The following is a 24,919-nucleotide window of genomic DNA, read 5'->3' on the forward strand; positions in this document are numbered from 1 at the left end:
AGTTAAACTTTTTGACTATTACTCATTGTAAGAAATGTAATGTAAATTGTGACCTATTTTGTGTGTGTGTGTGTGTGTGTGTGTGTTTGTAACTGAAAACAGAGTTTCATGAAACATAACTTCCCCTTTTTCTGCATTCTGATACTCTGTATTCTACATTGTTCTACTCCATTAAAAAAATACTGATGGCGGCCTCTAGACTGAATCATAGGAACCCTGAGGATGAACTGACCCTTTTATTCACTATTCCACATCGCGTTGCAGACCTATCAGAGGGAGCCATGTGATAATTGTGTCCACCAGCTGAACCCACAGCCACCTTCTGCCCCCCTTGGACCCACCCAAGAATTTCTGAGCCTTCTTTATGAGAGAAGGAGGAGCTTTAAGATGGCGGAGGAGTAAGACGCAGAGATCACCTTCCTCCCCGCAAATACATCAGAAATATATCTACATGTGGAATAACTCCTACAGAACACCTACTGAACGCAGAAGACCTCAGACCTCCCAAAAGGCAAGAAACTCCCCACGTACCTGGGTAGGGCAAAAGAAAAAACAGAGACAAAGAATAGGGACGGGACCTGCACCAGTGGGAGGGAGCTGTGAAGGAGGAAAGGTTTCCACACACTAGGAAGGCCCTTCGCGGGCAGAGACTGCGGGTGGCAGAGAGGGGGGAGCTTCGGCACCGCGGAAGAGAACACAGTAACAGGGGTGCGGAGGGCAAAGCGGTGAGATTCCCGCACAGAGGATCGGTGCCGACCAGCACTCACCAGCCCGAGAGGCTTGTCTGCTCACCCGCCGGGGCGGGCGGGGGCTGGGAGCTGAGGCTCGGGCTTCGGTCGGATCGCAGGGAGAGGACTGGGGTTAGCTGCGTGAACACAGCCTTAAGGGACTAATGCGCCACAGCTAACAGGGAGGGAGTCCGGGAGAAAGGCTGGAGCTGCAGAAGAGACAAGAGACATTTTCTTGCCTCTTTGTTTCCTGGTGCGCGAGGAGAGGGGATTAAAAGCGCCGCTTAATGGAGCTCCAGAGAGAGGCGCGAGCCGCGGCTATGAGCGTGGACACCAGAGACGGGCAGGAGACGCTAAGGCTGCTGCTGTGGCCACCAAGAAGCCTGTGTGCGAGCACAGGTCACTCTCCACACCTCCCTTCCCAGGAGCCTGTGCAGCCCGCCACTGCCAGGGTCCTGTGATCCAGGGACAACTTCCCCAGGAGAACACACGGCGTACCTCAGGCTGGTGCAAAGTCACGCCAGCCTCTGCCGTTGCAGGCTAGCCCCGCAGTCCGTGCCCCTCCCTCCCCCCAGCCTGAGTGAGCCAGAGCCCCCGAATCAGCTGTTCCTTTAACCCCGTCCTGTCTGAGCGAAGAAGAGACACCCTCAGGTGACCTACACGCAGAGGCAGGTCCAGATCCAAAGCTGAACTCCAGGAGCTGTGCGAGCAAAGAAGAGAAAGGGAAATCTCTCCCAGCAGCCTCACGAGCAGCGGATTAAATCTCCACAATCAACTTGATGTACCCTGCATCTGTGGAATACCTGAATAGACAACGAATCATCCAAAAGTTGAGGCGGTGGACTTGGGGAGCAACGATTTTATTTTTTTTTCCTTTTTCTCTTTTTGTGAGTGTGTATGTGCATGCTTCTTTGTGTGATTTTGTCTGTATAGCTTTGCTTTTACCATTTGTCCTAGAGTTCTGTCTGTCCTTTTTTCTTTTTAATTACTTAAAAATAATTTTTTTCTTAATTATTTTTAATTTTAATAAATTTAATTTTATTTTATCTTCTTCTTTCTTTCTTTTCTCTCTTTCATTCCGAGCTGTGTGGAGGACAGGCTCTTGGTGCTCCAGCCAGGCATCAGGGCTGTGCCACTGAGGTGGGAGAGCCAAGTTCAGGACACTGGTCCACAAGAGACCTCCCAGCTCCATATAATATCAAATGGTGAAAATCTCCCAGAGATCTCCCTCTCAACGCTAAGACCCAGCTCCACTCAACGACCAGCAAGCTACAGTGCTGGACATCCTATGCCAAACAACTAGCAACACAGGAACACAACCCCATCCATTAGCATCGAGGCTGCCTAAAATCATAATAAGGCCACAGACACCCCAAAACACACCACCAGACGTGGACCTGCCCACCAGAATGACAAGATCCAGCCTCATCCACCAGAACACAGGCACTAGTCCCCTCCACCAGGAAGCCTACACAACCCACTGAACCAACCTTAGCCACTGGGGACAGACACCAAAAACAATGGAAACTATGAACCTACAGGCTGCGAAAAGGAGAACCCAAACACAGTAAGTTAAGCAAAATGAGAAGACAGAGAAACACAGCAGATGAAGGAGCAAGGTAAAAACCCACCAGACCTAACGAATGAAGAGGAAATAGGCAGTCTACCTGAAAAAGAATTCAGAATAATGATAGTAAAGATGATCCAAAAATCTTGGAAACAGAATGGAGAAAATACAAGAAATGTTTAACAAGGACCTAGAAGAACTAAAAAGCAAACAAACAGAGATGAAAACACAATAAATGAAATTAAAAATTCTCTAGAAGGGATCAATAGCAGAATAACTGAGGCAGAAGAACAGATAAGTGACTTGGAAGATAAAATAGTGGAAATAACTACTGCAGAGCAGAATAAGGAAAAAAGAATGAAAAGAATTGAGGACAGTCTCAGAGACCTCTGGGACAACATTAAACGCACCAACATTCAAATTATAGGGGTCCCAGAAGAAGAAGAGAAAAAGAAAGGGACTGAGAAAATATTTGAAGAGATTATAGTTGAAAAGTTCCCTAACATGAGAAAGGAAATAGTTAATCAAGTCCAGGAAGCACAGAGAGTCCCATACAGGATAAATCCAAGGAGAAACATGCCAAGACACATATTAATCAAACTATCAAAAATTAAATACAAAGAACAAATATTAAAAGCAGCAAGGGAAAAACAACATGTAACACATAAGGGAATCCCCAAAAGGTTAACAGCTGATCTTTCAGCAGAAACTCTGCAAGCCAGAAGGGAGTGGCAGGACATATTTAAAGTGATGAAAGAGAAAAACCTACAACCAAGATTAGTCTAGCCAGCAAGCATCTCATTCAGATTTGACGGAGAAATTAAAAGCTTTACAGACAAGCAAAAGCTAAGAGAATTCAGCACCACCAAACCAGCTTTACAACAAATGCTAAAGGAACTTCTCTAGGCAGGAAACAGAAGAGAAGGAAAAGACCTACAATAATAAACCCAAAACAATTAAGAAAATGGTAATAGGAACATACATATCAATAATTACCTTAAATATAAATGGATTAAATGCTCCAACCAAAAGACATAGACTGGTTGAATGGATACAAAAGCAAGACCCGTATATATGCTGTATACAAGAGACCCACTTCAGACCTAGGGACACATAAAGGCTGAAAGTGAGGGGATGGAAAAAGATATTCCATGCAAATGGAAATCAAAAGACAGCTGGAGTAGCAATTCTCATATCAGACAAAATCGACTTTAAAACAAAGACTATTACAAGAGACAAAGAAGGACACTACATAATGATCAAGGGATCAATCCAAGAAGAAGATATAACAATTATAAACACTTATTCACCCAACATAGGAGTACCTCAATACATAAAGCAAATACTAACAGCCATAAAAGGGGAAATCGACAGTAACACAATCATAGTAGGGGACTTTACCACCTCACTTTCACCAATGAACAGATCATCCAAAATGAAAATAAATAAGGAAGCACAAGCTTTAAATGATGCATTAAACAAGATGGACTTAATTAATATTTATAGGACATTCCATCCAAAAACAACAAAATACACATTCTTCTCAAGTACTCATGGAACATTCTCCAGGATAGATCATATCTTGGGTCACAAATCAAGCCTTGGTAAGTTTAAGAAAATTGAGATCGTATCAAGTATCTTTTCCGACCACAACGCTATGAGACTAGATATCAATTACAGGAAAAAACCTGTAAGAAATACAAACACAGGGAGGCTAAACAACACACTACTTAATAACCAAGAGATCACTGAAGAAATCAAAAAATACCTAGAAACAAATGACAATGAAAACACAACGACCCAAAACCTGTGGGATGCAGCAAAAGCAGTTCTAAGAGGGAAGTTTATAGCTATACAAGGCTACCTTAAGAAACAAGAAACATCTCAAATAAACAACCTAACCTTACACCTCAAGCAATTAGAGACAAAAGAACAAAAAATCCCCAAAGTTAGCAGAAGGAAAGAAATCATAAAGATCAGATCAGAAATAAATGAAAAAGAAATGAAGGAAACGATGGCAAAGATCAATAAAACTAAAAGCTGGTTGTTTGAGAAGATAAACAAAATTGATAAATCATTAGCCAGACGTATCAAGAAGAAAAGGGAGAAGACTCAAATAAATAGAATTAGAAATGAGAAAGGAGAAGTAACAACTGACACTGCAGAAATACAAAGGATCATGAGAGATTACTACAAGCAGCTATATGCCAATAAAATGGACAACCTGGAAGGAATGGACAAATTCTTAGAAATGCACAACCTTCCGAGACTGAACCAGGAAGAAATAGAAAATATAAACAGACCAATTACAAGCACTGAAATTGAAACTGTAATTAAAAATCTTCCAACAGGGGGCTTCCCTGGTGGCGCAGTGGTTGGGGGTCTGCTGATGCTGGGGACGCGGGTTTGTGCCCCGGTCTGGGAGGATCCTGCATGCCGTGGAGCGGCTGGGCCCATAAGCCATGGCCGCTGAGCCTGCGCGTCCGGAGCCTGTGCTCTGCAGCAGTAGAGGCCACAGTGGTGAGAGGCCCGTGTAACGCAAAAAAAAAAAAAAAAAAATTTTTCCAACAAACGAAAGCCCAGGACCAGATGGCTGCACAGGCGAATTCTATCAAACATTTAGAGAAGAGCTAACACCTATCCTTTTCAAACTCTTCCAAAATACAGCAGAGGGAGGAACACTCCCAAACTCATTCTACGAGGCTACCATCACTCTGATACCAAAACCAGACAAAGATGTCACAAAGAAAGAAAACTACAGGCCAATATCACTGATGAACATAGATGCAAAAATCCTCAACAAAATGCTAGCAAACAGAATCCAACAGCACATTAAAAGGATCATACAGCATGATCAAGTGGGGTTTATCCCAGGAATGTAAGGATTCCTCAGTATATGCAAATCAATCAACGTGATATACCATATTAACAAATTGAAGGAGAAAAACCACATGATCATCTCAATAGATGCAGAGAAAGCTTTTGACAAAATTCAACACCCATTTATGATAAAAACCCTCCAGAAAGTAGGCATAGAGGGAACTTTCCTCAACATAATAAAGGCCATATATGACAAACCCACAGCCAACATTGTCCTCAATGGTGAAAAACTGAAACCATCTCCTCTAAAATCAGGAACAAGACAAGGTTGCCCAGTCTCACCACTATTATTCAACATAGTTTGGAAGTTTTAGCCACAGCAATCAGAGAAGAAAAAGAAATAAAAGGAATCCAAATCGGAAAAGAAGTAAAGCTGTCACTGTTGGCAGGTGACATGATACTATACATAGACAATCCTAAAGATGCTACCAGAAAACCACTAGAGCTAATCAATGAATTTGGTAAAGCAGCAGGATACAAAATTAATGCACAGAAGTCTCTGGCATTCCTACACACTAATGACGAAAACATCCAAAAGTGAAATCAAGAAAACACTCCCATTTACCATTGCAACAAACAGAATAAAATATCTAGGAATAAACCTACCTAAGGAGACAAAAGACCTGTATGCAGAAAATTATAAGACACTGATGAAAGAAATTAAGGATGATACGAAGAGATGGAGAGATATACCATGTTCTTGGATTGGAAGAATCAACATTGTGAAAATGACTCTACTACCCAAAGCAATCTACAGATTCAATGCAATCCCTATCAAACTACCACTGGCATTTTTCACAGAACTAGAGCAAAAAATTTCACAATTTGTATGGAAACACAAAAGACCCTGAACAGCCAAAGCAATCCTGACAAAGAAAAACGGAGCTGGAGGAATTAGGCTCCCTGACTTTAGACTATACTACAAAGCTACAGTAATCAAGACAGTATGGTACTGGCATAAAAACAGAAATATAGATCAATGGAACAGGACAGAAAGCCCAGATATAAACCCATGCACATATGGTCACCCTATCTTTGATAAAGGAGGCAAGAATATACAGTGGAGAAAAGACAGCCTCTTCAATAAGTGGTGCTGGGAAAATTGGACAGCTACATGTAAAAGAATGAAATTAGAACGCTCCCTAATACCATACACAAAAATAAACTCAAAATGGATTAAAGACCTAAATGTAAGGCCAGACACCATCAAACTCTTAGAGGAAAACATAGGCAGACATAAATCACAGCAAGATCCTTTTGACCCACCTCCTAGAGAAATGGAAATAAAAACAAAGATAAACAAATGGAACCTAATGAAACTTAAAAGCTCTTGCACAGCAAAGGAAACCATAAACAAGACGAAAAGACAACCCTCAGAATGGGAGAAAATATTTGCAAATGAAGCAACTGACAAAGGATTAATCTGCAAAATTTATAAGCAGCTCATGCAGCTCAATAACAAAAAAACAAACAACCCAATCCAAAAATGGGCAGAAAACCTAAACAGACATTTCTCCAAAGAAGATATACAGATTGCCAACAAACACATGAAAGAATGCTCAACATCATTAATCATTAGAGAAATGCAAATCAAAACTACAATGAGATTATCTCACACCGGTCAGAATGGCCATCATCAAAAAATCTACAAACAATAAATGCTGGAGAGGGTGTGGAGAAAAAAGGGAACCCTCTTGCACTGTTGGTGGGAACGTAAATTGATACAGCCACTATGGAGAACAGTATGGAAGTTCCTTAAAAAACTAAAAATGGAACTACCATAGGACCCAGCAATCCCACTACTGGGCATATACCCTGAGAAAACCAGAATTCAAAAAGAGTCATGTACCACAATGTTCACTGCAGCTCTATTTACAATAGCCAGGACATGGAAGCAACCTAAGTGTCCATCAACAGATGAATGGATAAAGAAGATGTGGCACATATATACAATGGAATATTACTCAGCCATAAAAAGGAACGAAACTGAGTTATCTGTAGTGAGGTGGATGGACCTAGAGACTGTCATACAGAGTGAAGTAAGTCAGAAAGAGAAAAACAAATACCATATACTAACATATATATATGGAATCTAAAAAAAAAAAAAAAGAAAATGGTCAGAAGAACCTATGGGCAAGACGGGAATAATGATGCAGACCTACTAGAGAATGGACTTGAGGATACGGGGAGGGAGTAGGGTAACGTGGGACAAAGTGAGAGAGTGGCATGGACATATATACACTACCAAACGTAAAACAGATAGCTAGTGGGAAGCAGCCGCATAGCACAGGGAGATCAGCTCAGTGCTTTGTGACCACCTAGAAGGGTGGGATAGGGAGGGTGGGAGGGAGGGAAATGCAAGAGGGAAGAAATATGGGGACATTTGTATATGTATAACTGATTCACTTTGTTATAAAGCAGAAACTGACACACCACTGTAAAGCAATTATACTCTAATAAAGATGTTAAAAAATATATATACTGGTTATGATGCACTAAAGTGATCTTTTAGCTACAAAGTCTCAAAAATGCTAACCCGGAAGTTGGAATGTCATGGAACATATAGGTTGAAGTGTAGCATGAATGGAGGACAAATTAAGTCCTAAAATAAGAAATGATGTTATAAAATATGGATTTTATTCTAGGGGGAGCTTGTAAGATTATGTTCCATAGTAAAAGGCTAAAACTCTCTAATTCTAATTATTTCTAATTCTAATTATTATGATATTTTTGTTTAAAAAGCCCATTATTTAACTATTATATATTTTGATAACTTTCACAAGGGTAAATTATAAAACAGCTAAAACACAGTGAGAGTAATATGGAAAAGTCTTGCTTAAAAATAATTTTCTAGCTTTCAGGGCTCCATCATTTAAATAATGCCAACTTTAGTAAATACCTGAACAAGTTTGTCAATTCCCAGAGCTCTGTCTAGTTCAGCTAGCTCAGTTTCATCTTTGCCACTGAGGAAGGATACCAGCTGTTCAAGAAGAGCCTTCTCATCATTTCTTCCTTCGACTGTTGTTGGTGGACAGAGAAGCTCATCTAACTGTGAACTAATGCACTGGCTGCAGAATCAAAAGATAAGAAAGTTTAAGACTGATATAGCAAGTAAGTATTCAACCTTAAGAATGCAAATACACACACACACACACACACACACACAGATATATGCAAATGTAGTTCTAGGAAATTCTCTGTTGAAATGCTTTTTTAACCAATTCTTATGCAATGACATTTTCTATACTTAATGGGCAGAAATTTATGAATGTTTGGTATGTAGCTTGAATATATTTTTCATTATTTTGTCAATCACTGAATTTTGTTTCCATATTCTTCATGTTAGCTTACAGAAATAGCCTGAAAAATTAACCAAACATAGTTAAGAGAAAATAATTTTTAACAGAAGTAAAAAATAAAAATCAACCAAAAACTCAGAAAAAAATCATTTAGTCTATATCAAGATTTATACTATTTATTCTATGGGTGCCATTAATTATTGATAATTGAACCATAATCAAAACAGTACATATTAAATTACTTAACTTTCAAAGATGATCAAATTATATTGATAACATGACATGATTATCATTTACAAAAGAAATCAAACTAGAAAAATGAAACATGCTCAGTGTTAAGCAATAAATTGTTGATTACATGTAGGAAATACGTAGTCTAATCCAAACTGATACCAACTGATGCATAAAACTTAGAAAGACATAGAAGATAACACTAGTACTAATACTACTTGTATAATAATATAATTATAAGGATTCTTCTTTTGGGAAGGTAAATGGGACTATAGTTCACAGTTAAGGCTCCACACTCAATATTACCTACTCATCCTTTGGTTGCTATATATGAGATATACTCTATGTGTTGGAATGAAGCTACCTGTGTGGATTAAGAAATTGAATTCCAATTAAGATGGGACACTGAGTAGACGTGGAAAGTACCTTCCCTTCTTATCCACTCTTGCTCCAAATAAAGAGAAAAGCTGGACAAAATAAAGAGCAACATAGTTGTTGTGCCGAGGCCAATTCATCCACAGGTCCCAGGAATTTTATGGTAATCAATCAAAGAAAAGTAAGAGATGAAAAATAAAACAACAGCTGCATACTATATCAGCCTCCTGATAATTACAATGTACACCAGCCTTGCAGTCATGCAGTAAATAAATGTTTGATTTGGTGTCCTCCTCCATCCTTTTCTTTTCATTAAACCTTCACTTCTATTAATATCTCACAAAATACCAATACAGACTGGAATCTAGTTTGGGAAAAGTAGTTCTTTGCTGTAGAAGTTGGTATCTGATACTTCATAATATACAAAATGTATTACTCACTCCTCTGGCTTATTCTGATTTACAGCTGTCACTGTATTATTTGTCCATGGAACCTGATCACCACTTCCTGGTTGTCCAAACTGGTTATCAATTGCTTCCAATTCCAGCTCAGGTAATCCTGGTTAAAGAAGAAAGGGTAAGAAGTCAGGACATATTACAATGGAAGATAAGATGATAATATTTTTAAGAAGTAATATATTGTATGGTAGAGTGAGATTTCCCCTATAAAATACTACCTCAGTGATACAAAAGTCACTTATTCAGAAACCTAAATTATCTAGAATGTGACCACATAATAAGTAAATGAGAAAGTGAGAAAAGGTCTCTGAATCAAAGGAAGTCCGATGTTAAAAGTTTTTATATATTACCATAAGAGAATCACTTAGGACTTTGTCTGAAATTATTTATTTTAAAGACAATCATAACAATTTGGTTAACTGCTTATTCAGTCTACACCATATTAGAATATGCTATAAGTAGGGACAGTGTTACTGTCATAAAATGAGAGCCGCAAGTAAAAGATAAAATATGTTCTATAAAAGGCAGGAACAGAAACTGAAGGGCACTGCAGTCTGGGGACAAAACTCTACAGTTGTTAACTGAGAATATAGCTGTACAATAACAGTGTAATTAATTGATGTCTATAATGATGAATGAAAAAAGGGGTTGAATTATGTCTTGTAATGGAAGAAAATAGCTTGTGCACTTTAGAACGTTTTTGTGTGGGCAATGTTTTTGAAAGGTTTATTTCTGTACTATTTATAGTAGGAAAGAAATGTAAATAACCTAAATACCAGAAATTTGCTGATTGATTAATGAATTATGGTATAGATATTTACAACATGCTGATAAATGAAAAAAGAAGTATAATCTAAGACATTATGTTCAGGATGATTCTGTTTTTATAAGCTATTTCATATATATTAATAGAAAAAATGCTCGTAGGCTATATATCCTTGGTAGATTTTAGGTTGTGAGATTAAGGATTACTTTATTTTCTTTTAGTGTTTCTCATGGTTATTTGTAATCTCTAAAGAGAACAAAATTCATATGTTGAAGCCTTAACCTCTAGTACTTCAGAATATGACTGTATTTGGGGACAGGGCTTTGAGTGAAGTGACTAAGTTAAAATAGAGTCGTTAGGGTGGGCTCTAATTTAATATGGCTGGTGTTCTTAAAAGAAGATGTGGTTAGGACACAGACAACACAGACAGAGGGACGGCCATGAGGACATAGTAAGAAGGAAGCCATCTGCAAGCTAGTGAGAGAGGCCTCAGAAGACACCAAACCTGCTAACCCCCTAACCTTGGACTTCAAGCCTTCAGATTGTGAGAAAATAAATTTCTGGCAATAAAATACCACTGGTCTGTGGTATTTTATTATTATGGCAGCCCTAGCAAACTAAAAACAAAAACAAAAACTAAGAAAGCCTTGGTGGCTTAAGAAAAAACATGATTAGGTAGAATTCCTCATTCTAATGAATGGAGAATAAGTAGATTTAAGGATGCTCCCCAAATTTATTTAATGCTGGATACTGATCATTATTAACCACACAAAACATGTTAGGCTCACTTTTATGTGAAATATACTCAATATTTAGTATGAATGAAACATAGGAGTCCATATAAAAGCACATTCACTTCTACATGCAAAGAATTATAGCCTGCAATTAAACTTGTCTTCTTTATCATGATAAATGATAGAGAAATCAAATTCTAAAAGGATTCTGGAAAAAAAAAAAAGCAAAAAACAAAGCAAACAAAAAACACCAAACAACAATAAATGGTGATAGGAAAGTAATCCCTTAATTCCTCTCATTACTTCAGTCAGGAAGTTGGTCAAAGATTATCTAAAGCTGTCTCATTGCTCTGCTGCACACATTAATTTTTCAATCTTATTCCATTTTAGAAATCTAACCTAAACAAAATAATTATATTTAAGAGTCAAAGAAAACTTACATGGCTGTCTACCATCAATACTTAGTATTACAGGATAGTTTATTTGACTCAGTAATAGGACACAGTATCTCATTTTAGTAGTCTTGATGGGAAAAAAGGTTAAGAAAACAAGTTGGATAAAATATTTTCAAAATAAAGATTCACGTGCTAACTTTGGTGAAAAGGGGGGGGAAATCCAAAGAAATCAATCACTGATTCAATTAAAAGCTTTGTTTGCATAGGCTGTATGCTTAAAAGAAGTTGGTTTTTATTCTAAAAGTCACTTCAACCTTTTAGGACTTCCTTTAGAAACTCACTTACATAAAAAAAACTCGAGGATTTGCTGCAATGTTTTACAAAATACACACTTTATCTCTCTTTGTCCAGGGAATAAACCTACTATTTTTGGTCATGTTTGTGCCTCTATTGCAAACATGAGTAAGTATGTATATATGTTACACAAGACAGGCATAGTACTTTTTAAAGGGACGCATTACTGCATTTACTAGTCTCTGTTGGAGAGAGGCAGCTGAAGCGGGGGTAGGAAACAAGCTCTTAGCGATTCCTGATCAAGCTATTAATGGGTTTGCTTTTTTTTAATCATCTGAGCAAAGGGCTCAACATCATATTTTCTCCATTTTAAACATGGTTAAAAGAAAACTTTATATCCCTGTGAGCCACAGTAATTCCAGCTTAAAAAACCTTATATTATTAAAAAATTTAAAAACTTCTGCACACAAAGTAGAAAGCATTGTCTAATTAAGAGAGTGGCTTTTGCACACTTTACTCCACTAAGAGTTGATTCAGCATCTAGTGATTGTGATGTTCACAGTTAATTTTCTTCAGCTGTTGGTAAAGAGACTTCTGGTTCAGTTTTGTGTTGCATTTGGCTGTTAACTACGCACAGCAGTTACAATGTTTTATTTGACTAATTTCTCTACTATACAAAAAGAACGATAAATCAATAAGATGAAAACTGAATAGCCCAATAGATATATGGTCAGAGAATATAAACAGGTCACATGAAATCATTGAAAAATGATCAACCTAATTCACAATTAAAAAAATACAGATTAAAACTACATTGAGATACTTAAAAAAACACATCAAATTGGCAAAGATGAGAAAATGCATAATTCAACTTATTAGAAAGGACGTGTGGAAAGAGGAACATTATCAGTTAGAGTGTAAACTGGCACAAGAAAGGCCATTTGGCAAAATCTGTCTACCCTCTGACCCAGCAATTCTGTTCAGAATTTATATTTCAGATATACTCTCAAATGTGGTCAACTATCTCTACATAAGATTATTCATTATAGTTTTGTACTAGCAAAAGATGCCTACCAATAGCCACAACACACTAAACACAACCTCAGAAACAGGGAACTAAAAATGGAGTTCTGAAGTACTGAAAATGTTTTATGTGAAACAATTATTTTTAGTTATGAACACTATTAATGTACTACAGATTAATAAGATTTAAAAAATTATCATCTCAGAATATGTTCATAGAACATAAAAACAAGCACCTCAGTAGGTCATTCCTTACTTCAGTGATGTTGCCAATGTTCAAATATTTTTGGAGTTCTTCTAGAACTGTCTTAACCAGTATACAAGTCCTTCAAGAAAATACTTCTCCTTATAACTACATCTAATTTTGGTTCTGATGTTTCAAAAAGTATTATTCTTTTCAGATCAACAAATTTGGCTCCAAATAACTTCACAAAACTTCAGAAGTCAAATCCACCCTCAAGGGATAGAAATTTAAAGATGGTCAAAAGGACACAGTAGAGGTTCTGAAGGTACTGCCAAGAAAGCACATTCTGTATATTTTGATCAACATCCTCCTAAGTTGTCTCTTGATGTGCTCTTGTAGTACATTTCTAACAAAATTATTTAAATCGCTTGGTCACACCGTATGGTTGTGTGTGTGCATATACACAATGTGTTTTGAAACCAGGAAGACTGAAATTTAAATCCTGGTTCTGCATATACTAACTGGATAACTTTGGGCAAGTTTTTGTTTGTGTGTTTTCTTTCTCTGGAACTTATGATCTTAGTTTCCTCATATGTAAATAGATCTAAGGAAAATTTCTGGTTCAGTGTGAAATATATCATCTATATTTTATTTGATGTGTAAAATTATCACTGAAACAAAAGACATTAAAAGGGAAAAACAAATCTACAGCTGAAGGAGAGGCAAAAGAAGCAGCATGGCAGCTGACTAGAACAATGAAGAATTTCTGAAAGATAAAACAGATGGAAAGATAAAACTGATGGTGAAATTGACCTAAACTAAAAACCTTACATCAGGACAAAGAGGAGATTTTCCAAAAAGGGGGTTTTTCTCAGAAGAACACTAGAACAACTCCAGGTTCAGTGGTCATTCGAGCGTATAAAGGAACAGGCCATGGGTGATTGCTGGGATAATTAAAGGACAACTGAACAGCTGTCACCAGGCACTGCTCTGAATGCAGCTGACTCTGGCGTCTGCCCATGGGATTAAAGTGGTGAGTACATGACTCAGTGTGGGAGTTCTGCCCAGGGAATCTCCCAAAGTGGGTGTGAGGGCTGCCACGAGGGATTTCCCCATCACCAACCCCCACTCCTTCACAACGACAACTAAGAATCAGGGCCTCTATAATCAGAACCTACATTCACTGCCAGAGCAAAAGGCCTCTCACTTTAGCTAAAGAAACACTCTAGCTACCAAGACGTTTCATTCTAGGTCTTTTTCAGTATATATGGACAGACAGCCCTGATTTACCAAACATTCAAGAAAAGTCAACAGCAGAAAAGAAAGATAGCAAATTTGACAAAGAAAGAAAGAAACTTTGAAGGAAAAAGGGTTGTTACAGAAAATAGATGAGCCCTAAAGTAATATGCTAAATTTATCATCACATAGATTTAAAAGTCTGTCATATACATAAATGGTAATAGACTTCTATGAAAAAAATTTCTAAAAACGTGATCGCCACAATTAAAAGAACTCAATAGATTGACTGAAGAGCAGAATGGATGTAGTTGAAGATTCAGTTTTGATCCAGAAAATCTGGCCCAGACTCTCTCAGAATACAGTGCAAAGTATGACAGAAAAGATAAGTGACATGGCAGATAGATCCAGAAGTTCTAATAGGTGTATCTCAGGTGGTGAAATACTATGATAATTAAACTGTCCTATGTGAGACCTTTGGGCACAAGGTGAAGACATGGAATCAGCTACTGGATAATGGACTCCGGCTCTAGTGAAAGGTAGTGGTGGGCAGTGTAGATGCTAGAGGGGGCAGAGAATCAGAGGCTGTTCTCTTCCCTTTATAAGCTATCATATTTTTGTCCTCATCTTTTTTTCTTTCTTTTTTCTTCTCCAGTCTTTTGTTATCTTTTTCTTTCTCCTGCCCAACTTGTTTCCTCAGCCTTATGCCTCTTGAAACCTTTTCTCTTGTCGGTATGGAAACTTTGTAAACACTGTCTGCAGCTATCACCCTCCCCTCATTTACCTCAATTTCTTCCCCTCTATGCTTCTGGCCTTCAGCAATACTACAGCACAGGGTTTAACAGATTCTGGCCTATTTACAAACTTTTTTACATGGAGCTGTATTCAGGGGAGGAAATCTCAAGAAAGAAAAAAGAGCTATTTGCCTCAAGACAGATTATGAATGAAAAACACTCTACTTTCACAGACTTGTAGAGCTAGAAGACACCTTCTTTCTTTTTTTTTTTTAATTAATTAATTTATTTATTTTTGGCTGCATTGGGTCTTGCTGCACACGGCCTTCTCTAGTTACAGCGAACAGGGACTACTCTTCCTAGAGGTGTGCAGGCTTCTCACTGTGGTGGCTCTCGTGTTGTGGAGCACAGGCTCTAGGTGCACAGGCTTCAGTAGTTGTGGCACACAGGCTCAGTAGTTGTGGCTTGTGGGCTCGAGAGCACAGGCTCAGTAGTTGTGGAGCACGAGCTTAGTAGCTCTGTGGCATGTGGGATCTTCCCAGACCAGGGCTTGACCCACGTCCCCTGCACTGGCAGGTGGATTCTTAACCACTGCGCCACCAGGTAAGTCCCCCTTCTATTTTTATTAACTTTAATTTTCATCAAATTAACACATATACATAAATTTAAAAGTCAGGACCAAAAGGCCTATTAATGAATAAAAGCAGTTTCCTGTCTTGCCCCTTCTGATCCTTTAACTATTTCCCTTTCAACAGAGGCAACCATCCACTACTTGTGTAGCTGTTTTCTTTAGCATTTGCCTAATTATTTCTAAAATATCTCCATTTTAGATTTCTGACTCCCCATCATGATAGATGGATGGGGTTTTAGTTCTCTCACATCACCTCTCTTATTACCTCCTGTGCCCTCAATTCCCTAACAGAGATCACAGTTCTTTATAAAATAAAAAGTTAATATTTAGATTCTTACGACTACACAAATATTACTCACTGCTAAGTCATGTCGTGTACTATGTTCAAACATCCTTTCTTATATCATGATTTCTTTTCTCTGGAGTTAACAATTCTTTTTTTTCATTTTCCTGCTTTTCTAGGAGAATTTTTTGGATGCGTCAACATTTTTGACATAAATCTATCATTAATATTTCCTATAAACTCAACGAGATAAATTTAATTTCTCCCTTGGAGGCCGCCTTTCCAGAGGACTCAGGCCCCCTGCTCCAATCAACACTGCTTGTTCTCTAATCTTGCTGATCATTCCTGGACTTCCCTTCAGATCCTCTGTTTCCCCTGGACCCTGTTTTTCTTTTTTGGTTTTCTCCCTGTTCGCTGAAGTATATCTTCTAGGACCTGTCAAACAAACAAAAAAAGAGTATGCCAAAGAAGTATACAATGAGTGTATGGACTAAAAAATTTTTGAAAAGATATTTCATCCATGAATAACATGGGAAGAAAAAAAGGGACAAAAAGCAAGAAAGAATTTTTGGAAATTAGATATCCAAAATTTTTTAATTGCAAGAGAAATATCAGAAAATAAAGCTGAGAAAAGCTGTCAGAAAGAACAGAAAGACCAAAAGACATATAGAAAGCAGGGAAGAAAAAGTTAAGATCGACCTTGTTTTGTTTGCTCTCTTTCAAGTTACAGACTTCCTTCAAAGTCCTGATTATCTTTGGCTGTGTCTATTCTAAACAGACACAGTGTTCTAAAACACTGACTGGTTAGGCTCAGTGTGAGGCTTGTGTCTGCTGGTAGCCTTCACTGTTGGATGCTTAGATGGTAGCATGACCTTTGCATTTTAGGGATTTCTCCATACATGCCAATATCCAGACATCTTCTTTCTGGCCATTTGGTATCTCCTGAGATAACCCCTCCAGTCTCCCACATTGGAAGGGGAAGGACAAGGATGAAACCAATCAATATGCAGACTTTCATTTTATTTACTCTTAGCCTTACACCTCATTGTTTCCCAACTGTGCCGGATATCCCAGAGTCTGGAATCTCTATTTCAATTAGAAGACTTCTGAAGTTGCTTCATCTAATTCTTATTTTGCAGATAAAGAGAATGAGACTCAGAAAATTCATGTGCTTAAGGTATTACCATTAATAAATGGGAAATATGAGACTTGAACCTAGGCTCCTGCTCTCATCTAGTGTTCTGGTCAGCTGAAAAACTGCTTCCAAAAATGTCAGAGATGACTTGAGATTTTTCTTTCCAGATGTCTGGAATCTTGGTAAGCTTTTGAGAATTGTGTCATGCCAGCTAAAAGCTGTAGTCAGACTGAAATAAACAAGGCCCACATCTGGTCCCATTAGAAGAGGGACAGGCAAATTTTGAAAGTGAGCTGGTTAGTTTCCTTTACTTTCAAGGTCACACAATGGAATTATCACCACTATTTTTTTCAACTTCAAAATTTGATGGGTGGAAACTATCTTCATGAATTGGAAGTATACTATTCAAAGTGTCTCTTAAGTAGGAGAATGCTACCATGGGCTAGAGGAGTCATGACCTATTTCAACATAGATGTCTCCTAAACAGTGGCCCATGAAAAACTCATTCTGTGGGGTAACATGTATTACTTGAGAAAAGGAATTCCATAATTAAGAAAAGTTTGGAAAATGCTGGATTGAAATCTTTAAATTTAAATTTAACTTGTAAGGCTAAAAGGATGTATTGTACAACATGGGGAATATAGTCAATGTTCTGTAGTAATTGTAAATGGAGTGTAAACTTTAAAAATTGTATAAAATTTTGTTTTAAATTAAAAAACAATAAACTGGCACAAAGATAAAGCAAAACAATTTTTAAAATACATAAACTAGTTCATCTAACACAGGACTTCCTAAAACCTTTAATATGCACTGTGGAATTTTAATAGAGGAATGGTGTATATGTCACGTAGCATTTGCCCAGTGTATGTTAGCACAAAATCCTTTTTTTCATAGGACTAGTGTTCAAGGAATACACTTTGGGAAACATAATCTGATCCAATATTATATTTCTGAAAGTCCTACTGTGGAATGCTTTGGGTAAGAACACAAAATTGCTCTCCTTAACATCAACTGCTCACCTTAACATCAATTACAAAAAAGTAGAGGTTATACTATAACTTCAAACAGACATGATGAGTGAAGTTCATATGTCTGAAAGTAACTGTGTGTTACTAATAGTGGCATTAATGAAAAGATATTTCACTCTCAACAAACAAAAGGTCTGTGCAATAATGATGAGAGACAAAGCACTAATCCATATTATCATTAAACATTTAAAATGAAGTTCTGTCCCCAACACATACTATTCAGCCTGGAAGTGGGTCTGGCAGTGGTGGTCTGAAGTGCAGCTGGCAGGATCTCCGATTTGATGGCTACAGTGGTGACTGCACCATCCATCCTCTCTGTCTCACATAAGCCTGGCAACTGTGCTGCCTTCTCCAGCGTGGGTAGTAACTGATCAAACTGGTCAAGGTCAGCTGTAAACTAAGAATGGAAACCAAAGTTAGAGGAAATATATTCTACACTTTCACCTGAAACAATGTAGAAAACAAGTTGTTCCTTTAAACTATATGAATTGAGTGTGACTATGAGAGAATGAAGAAAGAAGAATTAGAAAGACTGGGGTCTCAATAAAATAACAGGACCTAACACTGGAACAAAATGTGGACGCTTGTGATATTAATATACTACAGGATATAAGATAACATACACATAGTGTTTATCTACTATATCTCTGTATAAGATGTACGCACTGGAAAAAGACTGAACTGGAAAGAAATATCGAGTACTGTGTTACGACGATAGCATCATGGGTGATTATCTTCTGTCATATTTTTCAAAATTTTATAAAATGGCTTACTTTATGATGGTGCAAAACATACACTGTTTTTTAAAATAATTTTTTAAAGTTTGGGAAAGTTTTTAATAAATATTAGCTTGAAAGATCCCAGAAAGGTCACTTCCCACTTAAGTACTTACTAGAATAAGAAACATATCTTCTAGCACAGGTAGGGAGTTCCTACATCTGTCTGTGGCTATGCACAGGAGAAAACTGACCTTTATTTCACAGTATTATTCCACTACGGTTACCTTAAGATAATTCATCAACATAAAATGTCTACCTGTTTGGGTTTCATTATTTACTTCAACAAAAATTTCTTTCTAGATTGTGTAACAGAATTACATGTATGTATTTTTTAAAAGTGTGGCTTCTTTCACTTAACGTTACATTTCTGAAGTTTAGACACCTTGTCGCAAGTAGCAGTAGATCACTTTGTTTTTGTTGCTGAATAGTATCTCATTGTATGAATATGCTCCAATATATTTATCAATTCTACTGTAATGGATTTGGGAGTTTTTCTGGGTTTTGGCTAATACAAGTTAAACTACTATGACAATTTTTGAACATGTCTTTTGTGGCACATGCAAAAAGTACTAACAATAAAGGAAAAAACTGACAAATTGGACTATGTTAAAATGAAGAACTTCACTCCAACAAAAAGCACCATTAAGAGAAAGAAAAGGCAAGGCACAACATAGAGAAGATATCCGCAAATATATAAACAATAAAGGACTCACCCAAAATGCATAAAGAACTCTTACAGGTCAATAGGAAAAATATAACATATTGGGAAAATGGGCAAAACACCTGAACAGGCTATTTACAAAAGAAGAAATCCAAATGACCAATAAATGTTTACCAGGGAAAGGCAAATTAAAACTACGAAATATCACTACACAGACCCCAGAACAGCTAAAATTTAAAAGATTGACAACAGCAAGTATTAACAAGGATATGGAACAACTAAAAGGAATTCTCACACACTAGGAAAACTGGCATTATCTACTAAAGATGAACACATACATATTTTACGATCTTGCAATTCCACTCCCAGGTATAAACTCAGCAGAAATGCATGTACATGTGCACTAAAACAGATGTGCCAAGATTGTACACAATGGTATTTTCTTATAAAGCTGTTACTTTTAAAGTTAATTTTAAAGCATGAGAGTTTTAACATAGTTATTATTTAAAGCTGTTTTTCAGCTGAGAAACACAGCACTAGTTTAGTTGTACCAAGAGACAGCCTTCTCAAAGGGCACACACGTAAAGAAATAACCCAAATAGTGTTATAGTAAAGAGAGACAATACAGAGCACTATGAGAGTGGAGAGGAAGGGAATGTTTAACTAAGGCTACTGGGGAAGGCTTTACAGAAATGATGTCTGAATTGTTTGTGAAGGATGAGTAGAAGTTCAGCAGACATAGAAAGGAGAGCAAGGCAGAAGATGCTTAGAAGAGACATAGCTTATCCCAGGAATGGCAAGGGCTTCCATGTGCCTAGAATGCAGTATGCCTGAGGGAACAGAGAGACTTCTGTGAGATGAGGGCAGAAAATAAACCTGACTCAAGAAACTGTAGGACCTATACGTACTAAGTGTGAATCTTGTTTCACAATGAAGAGTCTTATTAATAAACTGCTTTGTGAATACATTTTCAGCTATTTCATGTATGTCTATATTCTGTCTAAATAATGTGTAAGCTCCTAGCAGGGAGGAACCACATTTTCTGTTTTTCTTAAATTCCTTCAGAGTCCACAGCAATTATTCAATAAATGAAGCTGCCTATTACTTTTCACTCCACGCCCTACCCCAGCCTAAACACAGAGGTTCCTGATCCATAACAATTTATGCAAAGGTTTATTTGTATTTACTTCTGTTTCAGGGCATGTTATATACCCTACTACCCAGAATACTCAAAGTCCCTATTCTGATGGGGGTTGTGGATTGAGGGCAGTTAGAATCAGATGAGAAGGAAAAAGACTTTTAAAAATGCTTCAAAGGAAATTAAATAGCAAAGCAAGCCAGACTAGACAGCTTTGTCCACCTCCTCACATTTCTCTCATTTCATTTACATCAGAGGTTCCCAAACGTAGTTACATATCAGAGTTCTCTGCGGAGTGTCTTTAAAATACAGGTTTCTAGGTTCTATTCTGAAAGAGTTGGATTTAATAGGTGGGAAGATGGGAGGAGGGAGCAGGGAAGGTATTTTTTTAAACCTCCAAAGATGTGAACTCTAATTTTATAGAAAGAAAGAAACATCTACTTTCTTAGAATGCCACATTAATATTGTCACCCTCCAAGGTTCCAAAGAGAACTTTTCAGGGCATCCCGTAATTTCTCAACCATTGAAACTAACCTTTTAACATATGCCCAAGGGATAGGCAAAACATAGCCTGAATCCAAACATGGTCTATGGATGGAATAAAATAAATGAAAAGAAAAAAATAACTAGGAATGTTCATTCTGTAAAGCAAGGAATTACCTACCTGGCTCTGTGACTCCAGTTTAATTTCCTCAGGAGCAGGTTTGGTCATTGGGGCTGGATTTGTGTTACAAGGATCCATCTGTTCTTTCTTTTCCACCTTCACCTTTACATCATCCAGGCTCAGGTTTGGAGTGGATCTTAAATCTTTCTCATCTTTATCTAAAAGGTAGCGTAGGAGCTGATGGTCTTTTGATTCTTTTTTCTTTGAAGCATCCAGTTCCAGCTTTATACTGGAGTTCCCTTGTACCTGTCCAGTCACTGCCACAGAAGTAGATGCACTGTCCTTTTTATCAGGCTCCACAGACAAAGTTGTGATATCCGAGGGGCTACCCTCCTGTAAGAGCCGGTGTAGGATTTTGTGCCGCTCTGTCAGTGAGCTATGAGAGGAAGGGCAAGAACCACTTGAAGAGCTAGCAGAGGCAGAGCTGGGAGTGCCTGTGCAGGACAGTACCTCTTTGCAACTTGTGTCTATATCAGCATGCCGTAACTGCTGCTCTGCAGTTGTTGTCAAAAGCTGCACTAGTTTGTGACTGGTTTGAGAGTATTTATTGTCTCCATCTGAGAGTCTGTCACTGTTATGCAGAAGCCCAGAATCCAGAGGTTTGCCATCATTAGAGCTGTTGTCAGACTGAATCATTTCATTTAAAATGGATGCGATCTCTTTATTATCTTTGGATTCAGCTTTTGCTGGCTGTATATTTAATCTGTTAGGTGAATTCTGTGAGCTCATCTGCCTGAGGACTGGAGAACTGGCAGAGAAGCCAACAGAGTTATTGGGTCCTTCATTCATACTCTGTAAAGGTGTTACTGGGATGTTTGAATAAGATCGGTTACTATTATTACAGGCAGTACTTGTCATGCTAACGGGGGAGCTTAATGTTGGAATATTAGGAGGAAATGAATTGTTTGGCATCCTGGGCCTTGTTGCCAATCCAGAACTAACTTGTCTCCTTGGAGACATGAACTGTGCAAGGGATATTCCTGTACCTTCCATAGGAGAATTATTGAGGTTTAAAGACGGATTAGTGCTCTGGGAACTGGCCTGTCCCTGGTTTAAGGCAACACTGGCTACAATCTGATTTCCAGGTGAGCATCCAAAACTCCCTTGGCTGTTGCTAGAATTACTATGACTGCTGCTATGAAGGTCTGAGCTCTGTTGGCGGTTTACTCTGGTGGATACCACGTTGTTGTTGGATGGTGGCAATGTAGCTGAACGGGCCGCGCCGTGAGCTGGAGAGATACTAGGATTGACGGAAGGGTTTACCCGGGGAATTGACATTCCAGGATTAGTGTCATCTTGAGGAGAAAGACCACTGTGTTCCCTAGAGGAGGAAAAGACATTCAAAGATCTTCACTGTTTTCCATTATAATATTTTTATGATGCATATTATAAAACAAGACCATTAATCTCACTAATGTAGCAAACTATCAAGTAAAAAGCTTCTGTATCACTTTAAACTAAGAAAAGCAGTGGACTGTTAGTACTACTGTGAAATATTAGCATCACTTAATAGGCAATAGTGCTTAAGACCCTGTAAATATGATAATGGTTTCAGTTAAATGGGAGAGAAACCTTTCTTGGCCTTGGAAAAAAATCCAATATATGCACTTTTAAACTTTTCAAAATTTCATATAAATAATTAACACTACATAAGACTTTTAGTTAAAAGAGAAACTTTCCACACCTCTCTGGTATTTATTTATGGTATTTATTTATGACTCCCTTGTTACAGCTTTTAAGTATTTCAACTCCAAAGAGGAAGACTGGGTAAGGAAAATACTGTGTCACTGATGTAAAAATTAAAAAGGGTGACATGCAGACATAGCAGATGTTCTGAAAGAGAAATCACAATATGAAAAAAAGAACTGTGCTAATTCCACTCACAAGCATAAATTAAACTAAAATTAGAAAATGCAGAATACTGAATTCAGATTTTCATCAAGTTCTTTACTCAAATCCATAATTACGACAACAGATTTGTGACTGGTATTACCATGTTCCCATAAGCAAATATATCAGATGAGAGAAAGATGAAGTGAGGGAAAATGTCTTTGCTTTTGTTTAATGCTAAATTTTAAATAGTTGTAAATGTAGGATTTTGAATAATTCATAGGATAAGAGAATGGTTTCATGAATTTACCATATATAATAGTGCAAAACATATTTTGAGAGGAGAACAAATTAGAGGCAATGACATTCAAAAAATCTCAAGTGGATAGTTTAATAATTTGTAGTTTGATAAACTATCAACTTGAACTCAGGAGCCACTGAGTTTTGCCCTAATGAAAATAAAGCACTTTTAAAATTAAAAAATAACAATACTAATAAACTCAAATCTTTTATGACCATAAGTTCACATATGGAAAGTTGGAAATTCTTAGCCACGTTTTTGGTTTTTACCCCTTAAGCATATATTCAGCCACACCTTTCCTGTCTCCCTTTTTAAACAACAAAGCTATTGTTAGGCGACAGAACTATAAAACTCAGTATGGATATATTAACTATATACTCATCATGCTAGTTTAATGCCTAATTTAAAATTTGTTTTCTCGCCATCAAGAATATAAAACTTCTTTCTCTAAGAAGAGATATGTGAACTGACTTATTTCATATGAAGCTCTCCAAATAAGTAGTACCTGTCGATGATATGAATTCCCATGATGAAAGGTTGCATGTCTGGACTTTGAGGGTAGCAAAGTTTACACTTGGTGTGGGCGCTAAGCATTGTCCCATCATTCAATATGAATCTATAGGATGGGCTGGAGGCAGTGCCACGAGTCATCACTGTTTCAAACAAAAGAGAAACCTAGTTAAAATTCTGACGCTTATACTTTGGGCAAAGGAGAGTTACCAAGCCTTATTTCTACCTAGAACTTCATTTAAATGCCCTTCTAACTGCTGCCTGCTCAGACTCTAAATACAGTCAGATAAAGCAGATATCTGAGGGGGAAAAATGATTCTGGGTGAAATATACAATCTGATGACGAGTTTTAATTTAGTCCTACTTGAACGGGTGCCTCCTCACAGAAATTATGATTATGAAGAAACCACAAACCACACAAAAATCAAACTTAATCTTTCCCTATAATGGGGCAGCTCCTTAAATTTATTAAGTGTTCATTAAAAATACCAAGAAGTAATTTTCTCCCCTCTCATTCTCAGTATTATCTCTAACAAGCTCTCCCCCAACCTTTGGCTGGCTGATTTTTAAAAACAGCTTTATTGAGATGTCATTAATATACTATAAAATTCATCCTCTGAGTTTTGATTAGTTTGCAGAGCTCTTTAACTGAAATTCAAATTTAATTTTTCACTCAGGAATGTGAATTGATAAGGTCCCCACTTGTCAAATTATTATAGTCATATATATTATTTTTGATGTTTGAATTTAGTTTAGTAAGCAAATTAAGATAAAGCCACTGATTACTAATATAAAATAAAAACTAGGTTAAAGCAGTCAAATCACAGTATAAACAACACGGTTTACTTTTGTCCTAAAGCTTTATTAACAACAGATAAAATTCTAACTCTACTGGTAAATATTTATGAAATATGTAAAGGCTCTACCAGACTACTAAGTAAGAAAATGTCACTGGTGTTTCAGTAATACAACAGAATTCTTTTTTGAGAAAGATTTAATAGGTAGACTCAGCTATACCAAGGTTAAAAATCATATCCACTGAAATACAAGGGCTA

At 37.4% G+C, this 24,919-nt stretch overlaps 1 protein-coding gene across 8 annotated transcripts in view; it reads right to left on the minus strand.

The window, feature by feature from the left end:
* The window catches only part of NCOA1 (nuclear receptor coactivator 1), a 258,922-nt gene that overhangs the window by 43,167 nt on the left and 190,836 nt on the right, over window positions 1–24,919 (minus strand). For all 8 annotated transcript variants that reach the window (XM_029231466.1, XM_029231464.1, XM_029231467.1 and 5 more), the window contains 5 exons: window positions 23,860–24,007; window positions 21,224–22,544; window positions 18,198–18,378; window positions 9,521–9,638; window positions 8,075–8,243 (listed from right to left, as the gene is read on the minus strand). In XM_029231466.1, coding sequence (XP_029087299.1) covers window positions 8,075–8,243; window positions 9,521–9,638; window positions 18,198–18,378; window positions 21,224–22,544; window positions 23,860–24,007 — 1,937 coding nt within the window. The remainder of the gene's footprint in view (window positions 1–8,074; window positions 8,244–9,520; window positions 9,639–18,197; window positions 18,379–21,223; window positions 22,545–23,859; window positions 24,008–24,919) is intronic.

This window comes from Monodon monoceros, unplaced genomic scaffold (assembly GCF_005190385.1).
Source record: "Monodon monoceros isolate NGI ecotype Baffin Bay Population unplaced genomic scaffold, NGI_Narwhal_1 Super_Scaffold_19, whole genome shotgun sequence".
In the NCBI taxonomy this organism is placed as follows: domain Eukaryota; kingdom Metazoa; phylum Chordata; class Mammalia; order Artiodactyla; family Monodontidae; genus Monodon; species Monodon monoceros.